Source organism: Neomonachus schauinslandi, chromosome X, assembly GCF_002201575.2.
Source record: "Neomonachus schauinslandi chromosome X, ASM220157v2, whole genome shotgun sequence".
NCBI lineage: Eukaryota > Metazoa > Chordata > Mammalia > Carnivora > Phocidae > Neomonachus > Neomonachus schauinslandi.
In genome coordinates, this window is record NC_058419.1 from 30,107,706 (window position 1) to 30,128,954 (window position 21,249).

General features: G+C 52.3%; 1 protein-coding gene across 2 annotated transcripts in view; it reads left to right on the plus strand.

Moving 5' to 3' along the window:
* SEPTIN6 (septin 6) overlaps positions 1–21,249 on the plus strand; it is a 38,248-nt gene that overhangs the window by 14,970 nt on the left and 2,029 nt on the right. Inside the window, exons 3-8 of one of the 2 annotated variants that reach the window (XM_044911985.1) lie at positions 1,338–1,499; positions 8,314–8,410; positions 11,269–11,437; positions 15,165–15,297; positions 16,745–16,935; positions 18,876–18,919. In XM_044911985.1, coding sequence (XP_044767920.1) covers positions 1,338–1,499; positions 8,314–8,410; positions 11,269–11,437; positions 15,165–15,297; positions 16,745–16,935; positions 18,876–18,879 — 756 coding nt within the window. In that variant the 3' untranslated portion in view covers positions 18,880–18,919. The remainder of the gene's footprint in view (positions 1–1,337; positions 1,500–8,313; positions 8,411–11,268; positions 11,438–15,164; positions 15,298–16,744; positions 16,936–18,875; positions 18,920–21,249) is intronic. The other variant, XM_044911986.1, reaches the window with a different exon arrangement.

The following is a 21,249-nucleotide window of genomic DNA, read 5'->3' on the forward strand; positions in this document are numbered from 1 at the left end:
TACCCGGCTGCTCTGGAAATGTCGCTCTGCCCTGCATGTCCTGTATGGGGCAGCAGAGAGCCATGCGGCGGTGGCCCGCTGGGTGGGTTGGGTTAAGTTAAGCAGCCTTTGGCATATGCTTGTCGTGTGTCCATGGGGACACAGGGAAAAGTGACAAGGAGAATTAGCTCTGTCTACTCTTCCACCTTGGCAAAGGCTTTGACCCTCCCCCCTCCCGCGAAGACTTCAAGGAAGGTACCTGCAGGGTCCAGTGTTCCTTTGCCCCGGCGCGTGAAACTGGAGGCCACCTTTACAGGTACTCCCCAGGCAAAGCGTAGAGCAGGCCGACTTCGGCCTCCAAGTGCAGAGCTCCTTCCGGGGCCCAAGCACTAAGGATGCTGCCCCACAGGAGCCTGCTGGCAGCAACGCCTCTGCCCCCCATGTGAGCCTGAGCTTACGTGTGCCCTGCCTCACAGGCATGTGCGTGTCGCAATTCTTCACCTGCCCGCCGCAGAAGCCCTGTCTCTCCTTGAAGTCCTTTCAAGGCGCAGGGTTCAGGGGGATTGAACTTCGGGGTAGCGTTAGGCCTTTGTCCTGCTGTCGGAAATTGGGCATATGTACCTGCTTGCTTTGTGCAGAAAGTAATCGCGAAACTCAGGTAGCGTCACTCCTTTTTGCATGAAGTCTTGGATCACGCTGGTAACCGCGAGGGTCTTCTTCATCCAGCCGGGTTGGTTCATAAGTTTGCTGCCAGAAAGGGGGCCAGGTGAGCGCCTTCACTGAGCTCTGCCCTGCCTCCCCTCCCTGCCATGGCCCGTGGGGCTGGGTCCCTAACACACCGGGGCGAGCCTGCACCGGATAGGTTGGGACAATTTACTGTTAACAAGGAGTGGCCGCCTCCCCGCCTTGTCAACCACAGATTCCCAACTGTCCTTTTTCTGCTTGGAATCACCCAAGCAGTGATCTCAATATGAAGATATCACACAGCTCATCAGTTTGGAGCTGAGCTGGTTAAGACTCTGGATTTAGGAAGAAGGCTAAACTTAGATCTGGATCCCAGTTCTGCTACTTACCTGCTCTGTGGCCTTGGACAAATTACTTAGCCTCTCTGTGCACTAATTTCTCATTGGTAAACTGAGAGAGGTGTTGTCAGGATTAATTGTGTTAATCCATGTAAAGCACTTAGTCCAGTACCCAGAGCTTAGTAAGCGGCACCCACTGTCATTTATTATATTGTGATTTGGCTACAGAGGTGGCCAGTCCCGGGCCGTTGGGTTGAGCTGGTGGAAGTCCTCTGCCATGCTGCTATCGGTTGCAGATTACCAACAATGATCCCGCTTTTCTCCTCCCTTCCCCAGGTGAACATCATCCCCATCATCGCCAAATCAGATGCCATTTCGAAGAGTGAGCTAACAAAGTTCAAAATCAAAATCACCAGCGAACTTGTCAGCAATGGGGTCCAGATCTACCAATTCCCTACAGATGACGAGTCAGTGGCAGAGATCAATGGAACCATGAACGTGAGTGGGGGCACAGGGGTTCAACTTTCTGACGATTTGCTGTTTCTTTTTATTATTTTTCTTTTTTTTTTAAGATTTTATTTATTTATTTTTTGCGAGCGAGTGAGAGAGCACGAGTAGGAAGGAACGGCAGGCAGAGGGAGAAGGAGAAGCAGGCTCCCCACTGAGCAGGGAGCCCGATGCGGGGCTCGATCCCAGGACCCTGGGACCATGACCTGAGCTGAAGGCAGACGCTTCACCGACTGAGCCACCCAGGCGCCCCTATTTTTATTATTATTATTTTACAAACTAGTCGTCAAACATCACCATCCATTTTAGTGAGGTCATCTCTCCATCATCTGAATTTCGGGTGTTTGTGAGAAAGAATCCAGAACCCAAACAGCTCCTTTCCCTTAGTGTTGGTTGCCTCAAAGTTTCAGAGAGGCAGAGATTAATAGCCAGAGACTGAGGGAGGGAAAGGCTGACCTCAGGAAGAGTCTGGAGCCGGGGATTCGGACCTCTCCTTCCACCCTCCTCTTGGATGCGGCTTCGGTCTAAGCCAGTCCCCCTGGGCCTGCCAGAAAGGCAAACAGTCTTCTTCTCTGACCAAAACAATGCCATGACAACCACAGCAGAAAAAGTTGGCTGGCTTCTGGGACTCCAGGATAATATGTACTCAGATCATCAAGCCCTCTACCCCCTGGGGGAAAAATGACATATAGCCTCTGATTTTTCTGGTGACTAGAGAAATGTTATTTTTCAGTTTCAGGGTGATGCTTTGCTTTATAGAGTGTGAATGAATGAAAAAAAAAAACCCACCCCAACTTGCCATCTTTCCTCTCCTCTCCCACTCCCCCCTCCCCCAACTAGAAGAATGAGTAATGAGCAAGGCGGGGAGTCAAACATCTCCTCATGCTTCTTTACAACGTGTTGATGCTGTTGCTGCGAAATCTTCAATGTTGTGATTTCAAGGAGACAGCTAATAGCTTTTGGAAAGCCTCTGCTTTGAGAACAGATTTTTTTTCTCTCTCTTTTGAGAGGCATCAGTTTTTCCTAATGACATAATGCCCGGGTATAACCAAACTCAGGAAAGCCTGGTAATAAAAGCCATTTTTAGAAAACTTCCCAGCTGCTGCCGCCCCTGAGTTATCATTATGGTGTCAGCTCCTACCTCCTAGAATCTGGCCAACAAATTAGCATGGCGGGGCTGCAAGTCATTGTCTCCGTCTGCCTTGCCCCCCATCGGTACACCCGAGATGTGTTCGTTATTAGAAGTCCCTCATCATCTTTGACCAGTCTGGCCTAAGAGTAAGGCTGTGTGGCTTGGGGTGGGTGGAGTCCTATCCTCTCTGACCCGTCGTGAGTGTGAAAAAAGGGGGAACAGAAAGACGAGCCCTTATCCTCTCAAGCAGTCAGGGCATTTTGATGGAAACCAGACTCTGCCATGATGAGAAAACCTGAAAGGGTGCCTAGCCTGCAGACAAATGGGAACCTTGGGGCGCCTGGGTGGCTCAGATGGTTAGGCGTCTGCCTTCAGCTCGGGTCATGATCCCGGAGTCCCGGGATCGAGTCCCGCATCGGGCTCCCCGCTCAGTGGGGAGTCGGCTTCTCCCTCTGACTCTCCCCCCTTTCGTGCTTTCTCTTTCTCTCTCTCTCACTCTCTCTCAAATAAATAAAGTCCTTTAAAAAAAAAAAAAGAAGAAAAAGGGAACCTAGAGAGAAGTGTCGTGTGGTGTCCCTGGCATGATGTCTGGAAGCGCTTAGTCACCGCAGAGCATTGGGCCCCGTAGATACCTTCAAACTTGGGTTCCCTACGTCACCAGGTAGCTTTTGGGCTTGTGGTTTGCTTTGCTAAGAATAAAAAGGGGAAAGAGTTCTCAGCCGTCTCGAGGTGTCATCCAAAAACGATAGCTCATTACACTGAATCGGGAGTGACAGTTTTTTGGGCTCTGCTCTCAGCTCAGCTGTGCCCTCCTGCTTGAACCTAAGGTAGGCTCAGCCTCTGGGCTGGAAACTTCTCGTGCTGTGAAGCAGAGGTTCTCAGTCACGCTGTTTTGGCTGGGAGGAGGTTCTGGGTCATTTCTTCCAACCGTCCAAAGTGTGCTGGCGTTTCACTTTGAAAAACTAAATTTGAGTGGATTTAGCGTTATCCCTGAATTGAGTGGATTTAGGGTTATCCCTATAATAACATCTCTCAACATTCCCTGACGATCCACTGTGTTTTTCTGAGTGGGGAAGAGTGTGCCTGGCATTGGGCGTCCCCATGGGAGGGGGGCATGCATGTGAACGCCATGTGTTACCTCTTGTGATGGGCAGCGGGACTTGCTTAGCCTGTCTGCCACCCGAACAACTGTGTCAAAGTCCCCAGGGTCTTCAGACCTGTTGTGGTGTATGCAGCTGCGTCATCAGAAACCCACACTTGGGTGGTAGGAGGAATGGGTGCTGGCCTTTCAATTCTGGCTTTGACTCCAGCCCCGCAGCCTCCGCCACCCCAGCCAATTGTCATGTGGACTGGATTGGAAGAAGTGAAAGAAGTGTCTTGCTTAAGTGGAGAAGAGCGTCTAGCCATCCCACCGCCCCCTACTAGGGATTTTCATGGCAGGGAAATAAGACTAATGAGGTCACAGCCTCCCCCTTGGCCTATGGGTGGGTCTGAAAAACGATATCAGATTGGGGGTCGGCAAGAGAAGGGAGTGAGCGGTCTTGTTGCATGCTTCTTCAACCCGTGCTCTGGTAACTCTCAAGGTTGTAGACTTTAATTCTAAAGATTGCTCTGTTGGGAGGAAGCCACTCCCGATCGGGTTATTATCAGACAAGGAATCAACGGTGCTGACCGTCTCTATTTCACCAGGCTGAGGAGAACGGTCATCCAGCCTCCCAACTATAATGGATGTTCTGGAACTGGAATAGACTAATTCGTGCCAACTGGATCATCCAATACTTTAAAATATACTGAGGGAATTTTTAAAAGATTTTTTATTTATTTTATTTTATCTTTTTTTGTTTTTAAGATTTTTTTAAAATTTTTTTATTTATTTGCGAGAGAGAGAATGAGAGACAGAGAGCATGAGAGGGAGGAGGGTCAGAGGGAGAAGCAGGGAGCTCCCTGCCGAGCAGGGAGCCTGATGCGGGACTCGATCCCGGGACTCCAGGATCATGACCTGAGCCCAAGGCAGTCGCTTAACCAACTGAGCCACCCAGGCGCCCTGTTTTTAAGATTTTTATTTAATTATTTGACAGAGACACAGCGAGAGGGAACACAAGCAGGGGGAGCGGGAGAGGGAGAAGCAGGCTTCCCGCTGAGCAGGGAGCCCAATGTGGGGCTCGATCCCAGGACCCTGGGACCGTGACCTGAGCCGAAGGCAGACACTTAACGACTGAGCCACCCAGGCGCCCCAAGATTTTATTTATTTAAAAAGAAGATTTTAGAGCACAAGCGGGCAGAGTAGCAGGGCAGAGGGAGAGGGAGAAGCAGACTCCCCGCTGAGCAGGGAGCTGGACGTGGGGCCCGATTCCGGGACCCTGAGATCATGACCTGAGCTGAAGGCAGCCGCTTAACCGACTGAGCCACCCAGGTGCCCCTATACTGAGAGGAATTTAAGGTCGATACGAGAGGAAAGGTAGTGAATCTGAGAACAGACTCCCAAGAGGAGGCTTGAGAGTGTCTCTTGGAGTTTTCGGAGACTGGACATCTGACGTCGGGGGGCACATCCGCCCGTGTTTCAGGGCAGCGCTGTCCTGCCGCCATCAGAGTCTCCTCCCTGGACCCACACCTGCAAAGTGTCACCCCCAGGAGTGTGGTTGCTTGGAGGGTGTACCATCTCCCTGCTCTGCTCGACTCTCTCCTGGTCGTCAAAGCCGCCCGTCTCTCCAGAGCAGCGGAACGAGGGCCGAAGTCCGGCCCCACGATATTCTGCCCAAAATGACTGTCACTCCCGATTCAGTGTCATGAGCTGTCGTTTTTGGATGACACCTGGAGACGGCTTTTTGCCATTTAGCCACGAGGCAGAGCGCCGGCGGCTGCGGGTGTCTGGGAGGGCCCGGCAGCTAAAGCACGGTGGCCTTACTCTTCCCTGGCAAGATTTGGGCCCAGGAGTTAGGGACCTGGGCTAGTCGTTTCCCCCAGATCGCGAATGGGGTGAATGAGAACCGCCCCATAGGGCTGTCGTGAGAAGCCAACCAGAGCTGCTCGGCAGCACCCAGAAAAATTCCGCTCGCCGATGCTTATCTGAACAGACTTTGATGCCAGGTGCCAAGCGTGTGCTGGGAGGTGTCGGGAGCCCTGGCGGGCGCTGTGCCTTACCACGGGCAGGGACAGAATGACAGCGCGGTGAGGAAGAGGGGAGGCGAGTGACCCTGTCATCCTAACTAGCAGTGGCTTGTGGGGATAAATCTAACGGGCCCAAGGAAAGACAAAACGGGTTTGTTTTTTTTTAATGCCTTTATTCTCTTCTTGGGTTTTTTTTCTCCTTTCCTCTCGAGCCCAGAGAAGTCCCCGGTCACGTCACACACCCTCCTCCATCACTTTCAGCTGAGAGCCGGGGATGCGCCAGAAGGTTCTCTTTCTCACCTCGTCCCTCGGTCTAGCCCTCTGCTGTCGCTGCCCTCTGGCTCTTTGGTGTCACGTGGCTGAAGTCTTGGGTCTCGGCAGGAGGGGCAGCATTTTCCCAGAAAGCGCTTGGGGCTGGATTTGAGGTTCCCCACGTGTCTTGGGGTCCTGAGTGGGAATGAACCGTGCCTGAGGGATGTCCCTCCGACAAAGCCGGCTGGCAGGGGTCAGGGAGGCTCTGGCCCTCGGGTGCCCCATGTGTCGCACGCCCAAAGAGCCTCACGTTCAGTCCCCTCCTGGGACCGATGCAACATTTCCGGCGGCCAGCCCGGCGCATCCTCCATATGCCCATAACCTCCTCTTTCCTGTGTCCTCGCTTCAGGCATAGTGAGTGGAGTGGGAAGGGGTGGAGGGGGTTGCTGAGGTGATGCTCTGAGGGCGGCCAACAGAGGGTGATGCGAGAGCCACCTCAGGGGGATGACCAAGCGCCTCGAGGGACTTGCGGGTGTCCTGGAGCTGAGCTCCCGATTAAGTCCTGTGGCTTTCCACTCTGAAGAACGTTCTTGGGGGGCAGGTGCTAAAGAGAATGGGGAAGAAGGATTGGCTGTGACATCAGCGCGCAGATTAAGCAAACAAAAGACATTTGCTGTAGGTTTGCCAGAATCCAACTGCTTCTTATCATCTGGCCTTGTGCAAGCGGGTCGCCCCGGGGGTTTAGAGCGCTCACCCCATCGGCTGCTTGGATCCGCTGCGTGAGCGTGGCAGCCCGGTGGCGGGCTTTGAAGCCAGAGAGACCCGGGTTCCATCCCTAGCTCTGGCCCTCACTGCTGTATGCCCGCTGGCAACTGGACCTCAGTTTCCTCGTCTATATAATGGGGATAAGAATACCTAACTCACTGTGCTGTTGGAAAGAGCCCGCGAGCCGCGTAGGCTGCCGCTGCAGCTCATGCCTGTTCCATAGCTACCCCGACTGTTGGCGCAGTAGCTGCCGCCTCCTCTGTGAAGCCTGCTTTGACTTTGTGGAGTGAGCGGCTCCCTCCTCTGTCCCTCCGGCTCTTGGACCTCTGTTTATAGTCAATATTATTATTATTTTTTTAAAGATTTTATCTATTTATTTGACAGAGAGAGACACAGCGAGAGAGGGAACACAAGCCTAGCACACAGTAGGGGCTCAGTAAATCCGCGAGCATGGATGAGTCAGCAAATGAGTCCAAGTATCTGTGACGGAGGCCTGTTTCTCCTGGCAGGCGAAGAAAGCTTGCTCCGGTGGACTTGCCCTTGTCTGGGGAAAGGCCTTTTGGGTAGAGCCCCACCCAGGATCACCTGGTTTGTAAACAGTATTTATTCACGGGTTCCACTTGGCCAGGGGTCACAGGGTGCTGGAAGCCTTTCCCAAGCTCCCCACTACCAGCTGCAGGCAGTTGCCTTTTCTCTGACCCCCAAAACCTTCATCAGCCAGGCCTAGCTCCCCATGACCCTGCAAGCACCACGCTCATACCCCTGTTTGTACTTCGCCTTTCTTTCCTCTCTACTGTGTTCATGGCCCTGCTGCTGCCATTCAAGGAGTATTTATTAAGTACCTACTACGTGCAAGCCCCGGACCCTACATTTGAGCCCTTGGTCATGTTCTGTCTTACATGATTCCGCGTATGTAATTCTGGTGCTCCCAATAAGACTGTAAGCTCCTAGGGGGTGAGGGAGTGTGTGCCTTCTACCTCTTTTGTCTCCCTTACGGCACTTAAAACAACCCAGCACAGCTATGGGCATGTGGGAAAATACCTGTGGACTTGACTTCTAGGCTCAAGAGTTCCGCGTGGGCTCTTGCTTCAAGGGAAGGATGAGAACAAGGAGCGCAGAGCTCAGTCAGCAGTGTGGTTATAGTACGTACCGGCTCCCGGGGCTCTCACACTTGGGGGAGGGGGCAGCGATCCTTTAGCCTCTCTACCCACACGTAGCCCCCCTCATCCCACTCACCCACCTTCCAAAGGCTTTCCCCCTCAGCACCTGTGTATTCTGAACAGCACGCTCATCTGGGTATCTGCTCATTATTCGGCTTATTTTCCATCTTCGTCTGTTCTCTGTGTGTTCGGCCATGTCACTGAGAATTTCTGAACAGCAGAAACTTGGACTGGGCCTCTCAGCCCCACACAGCTCAGAGCTTCAGAAATTCCTCTTGATAATGGCGACAGGGAGGGACACTACCGCAGTGTGATGGGCCCCAGGCCCTGGAGCCGGCGCCTTTCTCCCAGAGCTCTGCTCTGAGCCTTGGTTTGCCTTCTGTTCCAGGCGCACCTGCCGTTCGCTGTCATCGGCAGCACAGAGGAGCTGAAGATAGGCAACAAGATGATGAAGGCGCGGCAGTATCCTTGGGGCACGGTGCAGGGTGAGTGAGTCTCCAGGACACGGGGCCCCTCTCCCTGTCTCCAGCCGCTGTGTGACTAGGCCCTAACTTGTCCCCGGTCTGTACTCATTTGCCTTGGGCTTCCAGCAGCTTTGGCCCCACCCCTGGATTCTCTGCTGTGAGCAAGCTCTCTTTGTCTCCAATGGAGAAAGCATTCCTAAAACAAAAGCGAATGTTTTTGGAGCCAGGTAAGAAGGAATGTTCAAGAAAGTATGTGTATTGGCCCCAGGTGCCCCAGGGCACCAGGAGATGTACAAGAATATAGCAGATGAGTAGCGGACAACCCAGATAACCATCAAAAATAGATCGGATGAATTGCAAAATGTTCATCTAATGGGATACTAGACAGTGGCGAAAATGAATGGATTATAGTTACTTGTACAGGAATGAATCTCAGAAACATAACATTGGGCTCAGTAAATCAAAGAATGCATGCTGTATGATTCCGTTGATGTGAATTCCCAAAGGAGACAACACTGAACAAGATCTATCTTTTTAGGAATTCATACGTAAGTGGCGAAACCATAAAGTAAAAGGAAGAACGATAAAGCCCAAAGTCAGGATAGTGGTTAAGTCTCGTTTCAAGACCAGGTAGAGACACAAGGTACTGGTACTATTTCATAGGGTTGTAGATACATTGGTATTCAGTTTTTCTTCTTTATTTCTGTATATATATAATTATTACACAATTTCAAAACAGATGTATATACACTCAGGAAACTTCCTTTTGTGGTCTGCCTGACCTGTGGTAAGTTACCCGTGGAACTAGTCAGTTCTGTGGATAAGGCAAGGCCTGGGACGCTGCCATGGCAGACGAGGCGTCTGTCCTCCAAGTCTTCAGCTCTAAGCTGGGTCTTAGAGGGGCACCATGTGCGAGAGGGCGGCTGATTCACTGTACGCTCATCGCTGCCATTGAGCAAACAACGGGAAGTGGGTGGGAAGTTGTCCACCTCACATATAAGGCTGGCATGCCGGAGCCTCTCCAGTGATCGCTGGATTTTTCTTCCATAGGTAGGACAAGACTGCTTATCGGAGCTGGGCTAGGTTTTGGTCTTCTCTGCCGTCTGGGGCCGAGATGCTCTGCTAGGGACGTTTTGTGAATGGTTCCTGGACCCATAGTCCTAACTGGGAATGAGTTTGTGGTTCCAGTGACTTCCTCCAATTTAGATCGTGCACACCTAACCAACAAAGGGGTTTTTGAAGGTTTTTTGTATAAGTTGGAGTTCACTGTTCTGTGCGAGTGACCTTGGAGTCAGTCCTTCTGACCAGCCACCGGGGATCACTGTCCGGACTTGGAGGAAGAGCTGGTCCCGAGAACTTGCCTGACTGATGTGATTTTTAATATTAGCTTATGTTCTATGGCAGCAAGGGGCTTTATTCCCAAGGCAATGGGTCTTTTTTCTTTTAATTTTTTAAAGTTTCACTTACTTAAGTAATCTCTACAGCCAGTGTACGGGGACTCAAACTCATGACCCCAAGATCAAGGGTTGCATACTCTTCCAGTGAGCCAGCCCGGTGCCCCAAAGCAATGGGTCTTAAGCAGAGGGGTTATGTGAGCCCATCTGAGCTTTGGAAAGGTTACTCTGATGGCCACGAGGCAGTCTGCTGCAACCGTGGCCCACCCTGTCATCCTAGACCCCCTCTCTGCCCCCACTCCCCTCTCCCGGCCCTGGAAGACAGAACCTAGGGTGACTAGGCCAGTTCATCATCTCAGACACCACTGACCCCACATGGTCAGGCCAGACACCCCCACCACAACCCAGGGGACCCATGCTTGGAGGCACACAGTGTTGTATTCCAACCGGAAGTCCACTTTGCTATGATTTGGTCTCTATTTCTGTCCTTCTGGGCCACTGCCCCAAATGCAGACCTTTGCCGTACTCTTTTGACGGGGTTGGGGGGGGGGTTGTTCATTCAGGCCAGAAAGTGGGGTCCACTTTGTCCTGGTCATCACTGCTGCTGCCAGGCCATTATCCACGCTCTAAAAAACACCTCCTTTGAAACTACGACCTGCCATCCAGGCGAGCCACACCTTGGTCCACAGCCCTCTTGGTCCCTGCCCTCTATAGATGTCCTAGTTCTTCCCTTTTATTCTTTGCAGACTTGGCATCTGCTCAGAGCCTTTGCCTCTCCTTTAGCTCGCCTGCACTTCAATCCCACCCGCAACTTGCTAGCCATGTAACCTTGCCTAACCTTACTGAGACCTTGCGTGAGCTCTTTCCTGATCTGCCTGATAAATTGATTCCTCCCTCAAGAGTCATCTTAAGGGTTGCCTCTCTGGTGAAGCCTTCACTCTGCTGGGGCACCTTCGGCCCCCCTCTTCTGGGCTTGCACTGCATGGACCTCCATTTTGGTCATTTTTGCATTGTATTATACTTGCCTGTTTGCCTCTCTGCTTCCACTCCGCTGTAAGATCCTTAGGGCAAGAGTCCATGACTTCGTTTCTGAATTCCCGGTGCCTCACGCCATGCTGGGAGCAGAGATGCCACGACTCTTTATCGGACAGACGGCTGAAGGCGCATTCGCCATGAGCCTAAGTGTGGTGCGGAGCAAATAAACATTCCCGGGAGGGTCTGACTGGCGCATTTGGGTTGAGGTGCTACTGAATGTCTTCTTAGATGTTTTTTTATGGTCTTGCAGTTTTCCGTTACTGTGAGCCTTGTAAGTTTCCGCGTGCGTTTTCCGTGGAAAAGTGAATCAGGAGGCAAATTCACAGGCTCCAGATACACAGGTGGAAGGGCCATGTGGCCGTGAGGCATCCGGCCGCTCGAGTCGTCCTTTCCCGCCGCTTCTGGCCTTCCTTTCAGTGCGCTTTCGATCCCCCCTCCCCTGCCGTGCAGTCGAGAACGAGGCGCACTGCGACTTCGTGAAGCTGCGGGAGATGCTGATCCGGGTGAACATGGAGGACCTCCGGGAGCAGACCCACAGCCGGCATTACGAGCTGTACCGGCGCTGCAAGCTGGAGGAGATGGGCTTCAAGGACACCGACCCCGACAGCAAGCCCTTCAGGTACCCCGTGACTGCGGAAGGCTTGCGCGGGCCAGCTCCCCCGGGGAGGCGACACCCGGGTGCCGGGACCGAGGGCCGCAGAGCTGTCACCTGCCCCCTCCGCCGTGGCAGGGCGGGCTCGGTGAGCGCCGGGCCGGGGAGGACGGCCAGAGGACCCCTGCCGCACACCCACAGCCACACCCACCCACCCACACACACACACGTGCGCGCGCCGGCTGCCGTCAGCTGTGCCGGAGGGGACCCCTGAGCCGAGGCTTCGGCCCGCAGCCTGGCAGCCGTGCCTGTCCTCTGGCCCGCTGTCTTCTTCAGACCCCAGCTGCCCCTCCTTCCCCTTGTCAAGCCCAGATGACGGGACCGGGTAGCAGTCATTGCGCACGGGCCGGGGACCTTCAGGCTCTTCAGGCGCTGTCCTGAGTGTCTGCATTCAGGGGCAAGTTTTGTTTCGACCGCGGGCTGTTAATAATCCTTGGCATACTTCCCAAATCGGAATCGGAGATGCTTTCAGACAAGAGGAATGTTGTCGAAAGCAGTTTACTATGCCGACAGGAGCCAGAGGCCAGGTATCATCGTCGATCTGTCTACATGATGCGGGACATGAGCCCCACACTTGAAATCACCATGTGGTGTCCTTTATTACAGCTCAGTCCCCTCTCAGGAAGTGTCGGGCCTCACTGAGGAAGTGAGGGGGACGCTTGTGGGCCAAGAAGGCTGTCAGATGGCCCCTGAGATCCCGTAGTGTCTGTTCCCAGGACGAAGCTGGGCTCTGCGGGCACAGTGTGGCCAGTTTTGCAGGGAGGCCTCGTTCCAGAAGGGGGGACTCGCTCCCCTTCGGGGACAGGGGCTGCCGGAGCTCCTGGGGATGGAGGAAGTTGTGCTTACCTCTCTGGTGGGCCCTCCCTCAGTTTTCTCTCCTTCCCCTCCCATGGCTTTATTTGTTTTTTATTTTTATTTTTTAATCTTTTTTTTAAAGATTTTGTTTATTTATTTTGATAGAGAGAGAGACACAGTGAGAGAGAGAACACAAGCAGGGGGAGTGGGAGAGGGAGAAGCAGGCTCCCCGTGGAGCAGGGAGCCCGATGCCGGTCTCAATCCCAGGACCCTGGGATCATGACCTGAGCCGAAGGCAGACACTTAACGACTGAGCCACCCAGGCGCCCCTTTATTTGTTTTTTAAAGACTTATTTATTTATTTATTTGTCAGAGAGAGAGGGAGAGAGCCAACACAAGCAGGGGGAGGGGAAGGGGCAGAGGCAGAGGGAGAAGCAGGCTCCCCGCTGAGCAGGGAGCCCGATGTGGGACTCGATCCCAGGACCCTGGGATCACGACCTGAGCCGACGGCAGATGCTTAACTGAGCCACCCGGTGTCCCTCTCCCACAGCTTCAATCTACATCTGTGGAGGAGGAGGTGTGGGTCTGCCTGCTCCTCTCTAGTCCCCTCCCCTCCTCCCACTCCATCCTGAACACCTGTTACCCGAGTCTTCGCCCTCTGCCCGGGCTCCTTTCCACATTGCAGGCAAACATGCTCATCCCGAAGAAACACTCCCTTAACTCCTCCTCGTCGCCACCCCCTGCCCTTTCAAGAAGTTTGGCTCTGGTGGGAAAGAGGAAGAGTGGTTTGTATTTACTGGCTTCTGCCCCTACCGCGCCTCCGAAATGCCTCTCTCCTAGGTCAACAATCACATGCTCATGGCCAGTTATGATGGGGCCTCTGAGTCCCATCTTTTCTTATTTCAATGCGTCGTTCGATATTCCTCCCCACCACCTCTTTCCTGAAATTCTCTCTGCCTTTGGCTCTTCTCGCACTGGCCTGGCTGGGTCGGGTCCTTCTCTCTCGCCACTCCTTCTGGCCCACACCGGCAGGCTCCTTTTCCTCAGCTCACGCCTTTAAATGTTGGTGTGCCCCAGGGTTCCTTCCTAGGGCCTCTGCTCGTGTCACTCTGTGTTCTCTTGGTGGCAGATTCTTTCTACGATCAGCCCTACTTACACCTAGAAAGGGATGAGTCCCCCGCCAAAATCATACTTTTGAGCTCCAAACCCATTGCTCCAACTGCTGACCAGATATTCTCACTCAGACGTCCCATGGAGGACGTACCTCCAAATGCAGCTGTCTGAGCTTCAGTTCATCTTTTTCCCTCGTAAACACACCCCTTTCCCAGTGTTCCCTGCTGCACTTCGTGGGTCCACCGTCCACCAGGTTGCCCGAGCCCAAACATCCGAATTATTTTAAGTCCTTCCAAGTCCTAGGAGTTCTGCTTCCCTCGCTGTTCCTTAAGTTCCCCCAAATCCTCCATCCCTACCAGCCCTTAACATTTAGATCCCATCGTTTCTTTTTTATCCTATTTCCTCCATCCCGCACCCACCTCCTCCCAACTCCCCCCCACCCCCGCTCCCAGCAACCACTCGCGGTTTATTCTCTGTATTAGGAGTCTGGTTTTTTGGTTGTTGTTTTGGTTGTTTGTTTGTTTGTCTCTCCTTTCTCTTGGTTCGTTTGTTTTGCTTCTTAAATTGCACATACGAGTGAAATCTCGTGGCATTTGTCCTTCTCTGGCTGGCTTCCGTCACTTAGCCTTACACCCCCCGGCTCCATCCAGATGGTGGCAAATGGCGAGATCTCTTTCTTTTTTCCGGCTTTCTTGTGGGACTGAGCGACCCCATCACTTCTTATTTGGATTGTTGGGAAGTCTGTCCTTCACGCAACAGCCTGAGCGGTCTTTCTTATTTTCAAATTGCGTGAAGTCAGTCCTCCTGCTTGAAACCCTGCAGCGGATAAATGACCAAGCGGGTAATACGACATCCAGAGCCCACTCTCTTCTGCTGGACTCGGGAACCTCGCCTCCCTCTACTCCACAGCTTCCACCGTCTTCTCCGGCCATGTTGGACTATGCGTGGCTCCCCAAGTACATCATCCTCTCTCCACATGTGCCCTTCCACCTGCTGCCCTCTTCGGAGCATGATTCCTTCTCTTCTTCACTAGGCTGACCCCTGTTGCTTTAAAACTGAGGCTGGGGGTGCGGAGGCTTGGCCTGGGCATCTCCCAGTAGACCATGAGTTCCTTGATGGTGGGCCCAGTGGCTGTTGGCTCTAGATGTTGAATGACTAGCAGAGTGTCGCTTAGTCCTGTGTCTAGCACACGATGGAGTCTCACCGAGTGTTTTTTTGAAATAGTTCACTAATGTGGTCAGTTTCAGAGCCAGGACCTGGGAGCCCAGTGCAGAGGAAGGACCCAGATGAAGAGACAAGAGATCCAGCTTCTGGTCCCTGGCTCGCCCCTATCTAGCCATGTGGTCTTGAGCAAATCACCTCACCTCTCTGGCCCTCTTTCTTCATCTGTATAACCAGGGCAGAGAAACAGATGCTCTGAGTCACTTCCAGTTCCAAGTATCTTGTCAGTGCCTCAGGGCTGCCCCTGCCCCCGCAAGCAGCCCGTGACCCTGCTGTCACATGCCAGGCCGGCTGCCTGCAGCTTTGTGGTTCTGTTTTGGCACCTCTGCCAGAACTGGGGAAAGGGGGCGTTAGCCACAGATCATTGCCACGTGACCTTCAGCTCTCTCTCTCTCTCTCTCTCTCTCTCTCTCTCTCTTGCTGGCCGAACACCAAAGGCCGCTGTACCTGGTGGCCCTGACAGTGGAGGGCTCTCTACTTCAAAGGGGTTCCCAAAGCCACTATCAGATGGGCCCATTATAAAAATTGGGGCTGGAATATGTTTTAAATATCACCGTATTCGCAGCTTACAGGAGACCTATGAGGCCAAAAGGAATGAGTTCCTGGGCGAGCTCCAGAAAAAAGAAGAGGAGATGAGACAGATGTTTGTCCAGAGAGTCAAAGAGAAAGAAGCTGAACTTAAAGAGGCAGAGAAAGAGGTAAGTGTGACCCTGACTGCCCAGCAGGCAGGAAGAGGGGGCTGAGCTTGGACACAGCCAGCGGGAGCCTCGAAGCTTCCAGGCAGGAATGGGGCCCAGCATCAGCAGCCCTGCCTTGGCTGGCACCAAGGACGATATGAGACCGGTGTCTTCTTGATCCCTCATCCGCCAAGGCTGGGATGTGTTCTCATTCCATGTTACGTAATTCTCTAGAGCCGCGCCCTCCCATACTGCAGCCACTAGCCACATGTGTCTATTTACACTTACACGGATTAAAATGAAATAAAATTTAAAACTCAGTTCCTCGGTCGCATCAGCCACATTTCAAATGCTCAGTCCTCCTGCGATTAGTGGCTACCATATTGGACAGCACAGCTCTAGAATATTTCCGTCACCGCAGAAAGTTCTATTGGGCAGCACTGCTCAAGAATCAAGACCTAAGTCCATGGTGTGGACGTTGATTTTTTTTTTTTCAGTTTCACTTTTCAAAAAGAAAAATGTCACCCACTACTTTTGGAGGAGACGTGAGGGGATCCCAAAGATAAATGAGTGAAAGGCCAACGAACAAGAGCCAGGTTAGAGCAACGATGGCCACAGCTTCCACCACCCTACCCCAGGGGGCTAGTAGAAGCTGGTCTACACGGCAAGCCTGTCGTCCACCGGCCCTTACTAAGTGGCCGTCCCAAATACCTGTGAGAGCCGGAGACCTGCCCTCCTCCGTGATATGTTTCGAGTGCTATGGAATCCTAAATTCTCTCTAGAACCCTCAAAAGAAAGTGAGGTTATGCTTGTTCTGCTTAGTATTCAGGGTACTTTATCACGTTCTGGTTTGTTAGCACAGTGGTATGCCAGAACCTTCTTACCATTCTCCTTTGGGTGTCTGGTTCTATTCAGGGCTAGCTGAGTCTCCCCTTGGTCAAAGCTGAGGTCTCTGCACTCAGTCCGTTTTATAAAATCCTTTCACCTCCTTCCATGTCTGAGGACAAGTATTTTCTTTGACCAGCTTTGGCACTGCTGAAGTTTTCTCTGCAACCCATGGTGATCCTCCTTGACCAGAGGGGGTAAGGAAAGACAGGGGCCCCCTCTCATATTGGGTGATCTCACTGTATAATCCTCCGAAGCATGGATTAACCTTGGGCAAATTCCTTCACTTCTCTGACCTTCTGTTTCCTCATAAGATACCAATAATAACAGAAATGGTTCTTGATACTAATTATTAATTAACATTCATTAATAACAGTCCCTGACCACATTCGAGAGCAGAAACGTGGAGGTGAGGTGGCAGGAAAGGGACCCACCCCGAACACGGTGCCATCCTAACAGTCCCTGGCAGAAATGTCTCCTCAGGTGCCCGGGTCCTGCCGGTCCCCACCGGCCCTGGGCTCGGCTCCTCAAGGAGGAGCTCCCCAGGGGGCCTCTCCTCAGACTCCCTGTGCTTCCCTGCCAGCTACACGAGAAGTTTGACCGTCTGAAGAAACTACACCAGGATGAGAAGAAGAAGCTGGAGGATAAGAAGAAATCCCTGGACGATGAAGTGAACGCCTTCAAACAGAGAAAGACGGCAGCTGAGCTGCTCCAGTCCCAGGGCTCCCAAGCTGGAGGCTCACAGACTCTGAAAAGGGACAAAGAGAAGAAAAAGTAAGTGGTAGGCGGCTCTGGGTTGTGGCTTCTTTCTCGTCCCCTCAGCACAGGGCCCGGAGACTAGTGGGGCTGGGGGCCAGAGGTGAGCTGTGGGCTGACAGGTGCGTTTTGTGTTTGGGTCCCTATAGCCGGTCTCTGTGTCCCCTGAGTTTGGGGAACTGAGAGTGGGGCGGGGGGCTGTGGTCCCGGGAGCCTGGCCCCTCCGCTCGGCTGCTTGGGAAAGCCTTGCAAGCTCCAGGTAGGAAGAGAGGGAGAGGCAGAAGAGAGGCAAACGGAACGTGGGAGGGGAGAAAGAAAGGAGGAAACCATGAGATCTGCGGAGGTGTAAGAAAGAGGTGAAGGAGAAGGACAGCTAGAGGGGAGAGGGGAGAGTGTGCCCTAGCAGAAGCCTCTGGGCACCCTCTTTCTCCCCCGAGAAGTTGGCGCTGATCTGGCTTACAGGCCTGCTTGTTCATCCTTGTGTCTGAGGTGTTCCCCTCCCCATGCCCGTAGCCCCCCAACCCCATTCTCACTTAGCTGCAGCCAGCAGTTTAACTGCTTTTACTGAAGGCTGCAGCCCAGTCCGGGTCTCCCACTCTGTGCCATCCCTCCCTCTTGGCCGCTTCGTTGTTCCTGGCCCGGGATGCCGAGAACTTGGTGGGGAGCCCCCAGATGCTAGTAGACTCCACGCGCCCCATCCTCAAACAGAGTCTGTCCATCTCCCCTGGTAAGGTTATGGGCTCTTGCTTACGTGCGGACCTGCGGACCCATAACCTTGAACCGACTCCAGGCTTTGCCGGCCCGAGCTCCCCGTTCCTCATCCCGGAGTCAGAGGAGAGGAGACAGGGTGTCCACGGTCTTTGCCTTCTGTTCTTAGCGACTTGCTCCTGACTCAACTATAGGCTCTCTGCCAGAAGGAGGGAGCCTCTTCCTTTCCTCCGTGCCTGGCTGATCACTTAGGAATAAGACCGTGACTTTGGTACAACAGTAAAATAGTTACTATTTGAAAGCACTCGATTTCGCCATCCAGCTATTCAAAAGTGTAATTTGAACATTTTCACCCATGAGCCCAGAGATTTTTGTTACTGAGTCACCACACTCTGTGTCAGATTCACTGACTAATGAACTTATTTTGGTGTTACCTGATGGATAAAGGTTAACCAGCCAGAAAAAAAGGCCTCTTTGGACACACCCTATATTAACTGATCTGGCATCGTGTGTGAGTCACACCAGCAGGAATGGGTTCCTGCTTTTAAGATCAGAAAGAACTAAATTTGTTTTCTAGCTCTAACCTGCTGCCTTCCTGGCCTGGGGTATTTGTTAACTCCATCCCTGGGGCAGCCTTGCAGCCTGCTTGCAGGAATTAGGAGATTCCTTTGTGGGTTTTTTTTTAACTTTTTTTTTTTTAAGATTTTATTTATTTATTTGACAGAGAGAGACACAGCGAGAGAGGGAACACAAGCAGGGGGAGTGGGAGAGGGAGAAGCAGGCTTCCCGTTGAACAGGGAGCCCGATGCGGGGCTCGATCCCAGGACCCCGGGATCATGACCTGAGCCGAAGGCAGACGCTTAATGACTGAGCCACCCAGGCGCCCCAGGAGATTCCTTTGTTTGGACCCCACTGACACTAAACTATAAATATCCCCTGTTCGGATGTTCAGTGGAATTTCCTCCCAGACCAGGCTCTCTCTGCTAGTGATCTCACATGGACTGATCCCCCCCCCCCCCCCGCCGGGCCCCGCTCCAGGCAGAAGACCCTACATAGGGAGACATGTCTCTGCAGAGGTTAAGAAAGAGTACCACTGTTTCAGGGGTCCCTAGCAGCCCGCCCTCCCTCTCCCCCACCCCCACTCTTCCTCACTTCCTTTGATCGCTTACCCCTCATCGTTTGTGTCAACTCGTAATGTTGGATTTCTCCTCAAGCTCACTCCATCTTCATCAGCTCTTACTGTTTTACAGTTAACTCTGCTGTTTGCTGCATGCTGCATGAGACCCAGGTCCTGGTAAGCTTTATTAACTCGAAATAGAACTGGCGGTGGCTTCTAGAACACATCTCCCCAAATCCTGCTCCCCGCCCAACACACCCAGTCACGAAAGAAGCTGCTTCACTGTCCTAGCTCTTGCGACCGACAGTATTAAGAAGCAGTTGTTGCAGTCTCCCGTGTACATGCGGAATGTTTGCCTGTGTGGTGACAAGTGGAGTGTTTTCGGACTTGCCGCCGGAACAGTTGAGTAGCATAGGTGGATCCTGTAATCAGTCGCTGAGGTGTCACTTTGGCCGTTCTTTTTTTCTCAAAAGTGCCCTAATCGTTGCTCTCAAAATTAACTAACGGGTAATGATGAGGGAAATCACTGGGCTCGCTAGTCTGTCCTGTAATGTCACAGTTGGCGTTGACCCCCAGGTTCGGGAATGTTCCAAGTCAACGGAAACTTGCTTCTCTATTTCCCTCTGGTGGCTGTTTTTTATCTGAGGGGTTCAAGTTCTCAAATTTCCTTCGGCTGTGTGCCCCCCCTGAAAAAAACCTACAATAAAAGTAGAAGAAAATGAAGAGATTTCAAATATGATAGAGATTTCCTTACATTTCATTCTACAAAGACCAGCTTCATGAACACCTTTGATAAGAAAGGAAGCAGGTAACCTTCGGTAGCATGGATTCCTGAGGGCTGTTATGTCTGCGGAGTGAATAATGCAGTCCTTCGCATCATGTAGTTTATAGGTTGATTATAGCAATGATTAAGCCCCTTCTATCTATTTTTCTAGACTCAGTGAGTAGGGAGGGAACATAAGTATGTTTCACATAATTAAGCTTATTGTTATTTTCTAAACTTTACCATAGAAACTTCCAAACAGGAACAAGAGAGAAGAGAGTATAATGCAGCCCCGTGTGCCCAACAACCCAGCCCCCAGACAACTCTCAGCATGTGGCCAGTGCCATCTCATCTGTTATCCCAAACCTGCTGGATTATTGTAAAGCAAAAGCCGTATCATTTCATCTGTCAATACTGTAGCAGGGATCTCTAAGAGATAATGACTCTTAAAAAACCCATGACCACACCACCAGCATTATCACACCCACAAAATGAACAATTCGTTAACACCACACCTCTCGTCAGTGTCCCGAATACCCCGGGTGTCCCATAAATGCCTTTTACACTTGCTTCGTTTGGATCAGGGAACATACAGTATTGAGAAGGCTTCTCCCCACTCCCCACTCCCCACTCCCCACTCCCCACTGTAGTTTATGATTTAAAGGGAGAGCCTGCTGATAGTCGCCAAACGATTGCTGCAGCTGTTGTTCTGGGGACTTCGGGCAGCCGGCAAAACAGCCTCCTTTCCAGCAAATCTCCAAGAGGAAGTCCACAGAGGCTTCTGAAACGTAAGGCCCCTGAAATTGGGCCAAAGGAAACAACCCTAAAAGAACAATGCCATGATTGATTGTCTCGCTTAAAGGCAAGTCTTGGAGCCCCTGTTAGTTGACGGGAATTAAACTGCAGCTCTCTCTTTGGGAAGACCTTGTAACCCTAGAGTGTCTGTCCACCACCGTGGCTCTCGTGCCTCTAGCAGAGTGTCCCACGCCTTTCGGGGCTCCGTTCATGTGTTCCCCCGTTTTCAGTGAGGACTGCAGGAAAGATGAATCCTGGTGGGTTCGATTTCACTTGACTCCGGTTAGTGCACATGGCCTGACACAATCTGGTTCAGGTTTCCCCGAGTAAATCATTGTTAGTAGCCATTACAAAAATGATTTCTGGCAAAACTATAATTAAAGCCATGCTGTACAAGTGAGAGGCAATTGGCAACCAGCGGGAACAGCCCACCCCAAGCCCGCCGAGTAGATTGGCTTTTCTTGGCAGGCTTCTCCCCAGCCGACCGCAAGAGCGGTTCCACGCCAAATAAGGGAGGGAGGCCTTGGCTCCAGGGGATCTGAAAGCCACAAAGGCAGCCTGTCCCCTCCCCAAAGTTACTGGCCCCTCGGCCCGTGGGGGGCATGTGTGTGTGCGCGCACAGTATGCGGACAGGATACACGTATCAAAATATGTCCGCCTTCCCATGCAGCCCAGAACATAGGCCGTCGCCATGTTGTTTAGGTCTCTCTTCCTGGGGCAAGTAGACAAAGACTAGAATAAGAGGTGAGCGTTCGTGTGGCATTTTAATACTTTTCAATATTTTTAATGCCTTTCTCCGGACGACATATTATTTTCACCTTACAACAATCCTGTGAGGTAGAGAAGAAAGGAATAATCTTCAGTTTGCCAGATGAGCGAATGGAGGAGTGGGAGATTTCAGAGACTTACCGAGGCTCACACAGTGAGTTAGTGGCAGAGCGGGAACAGG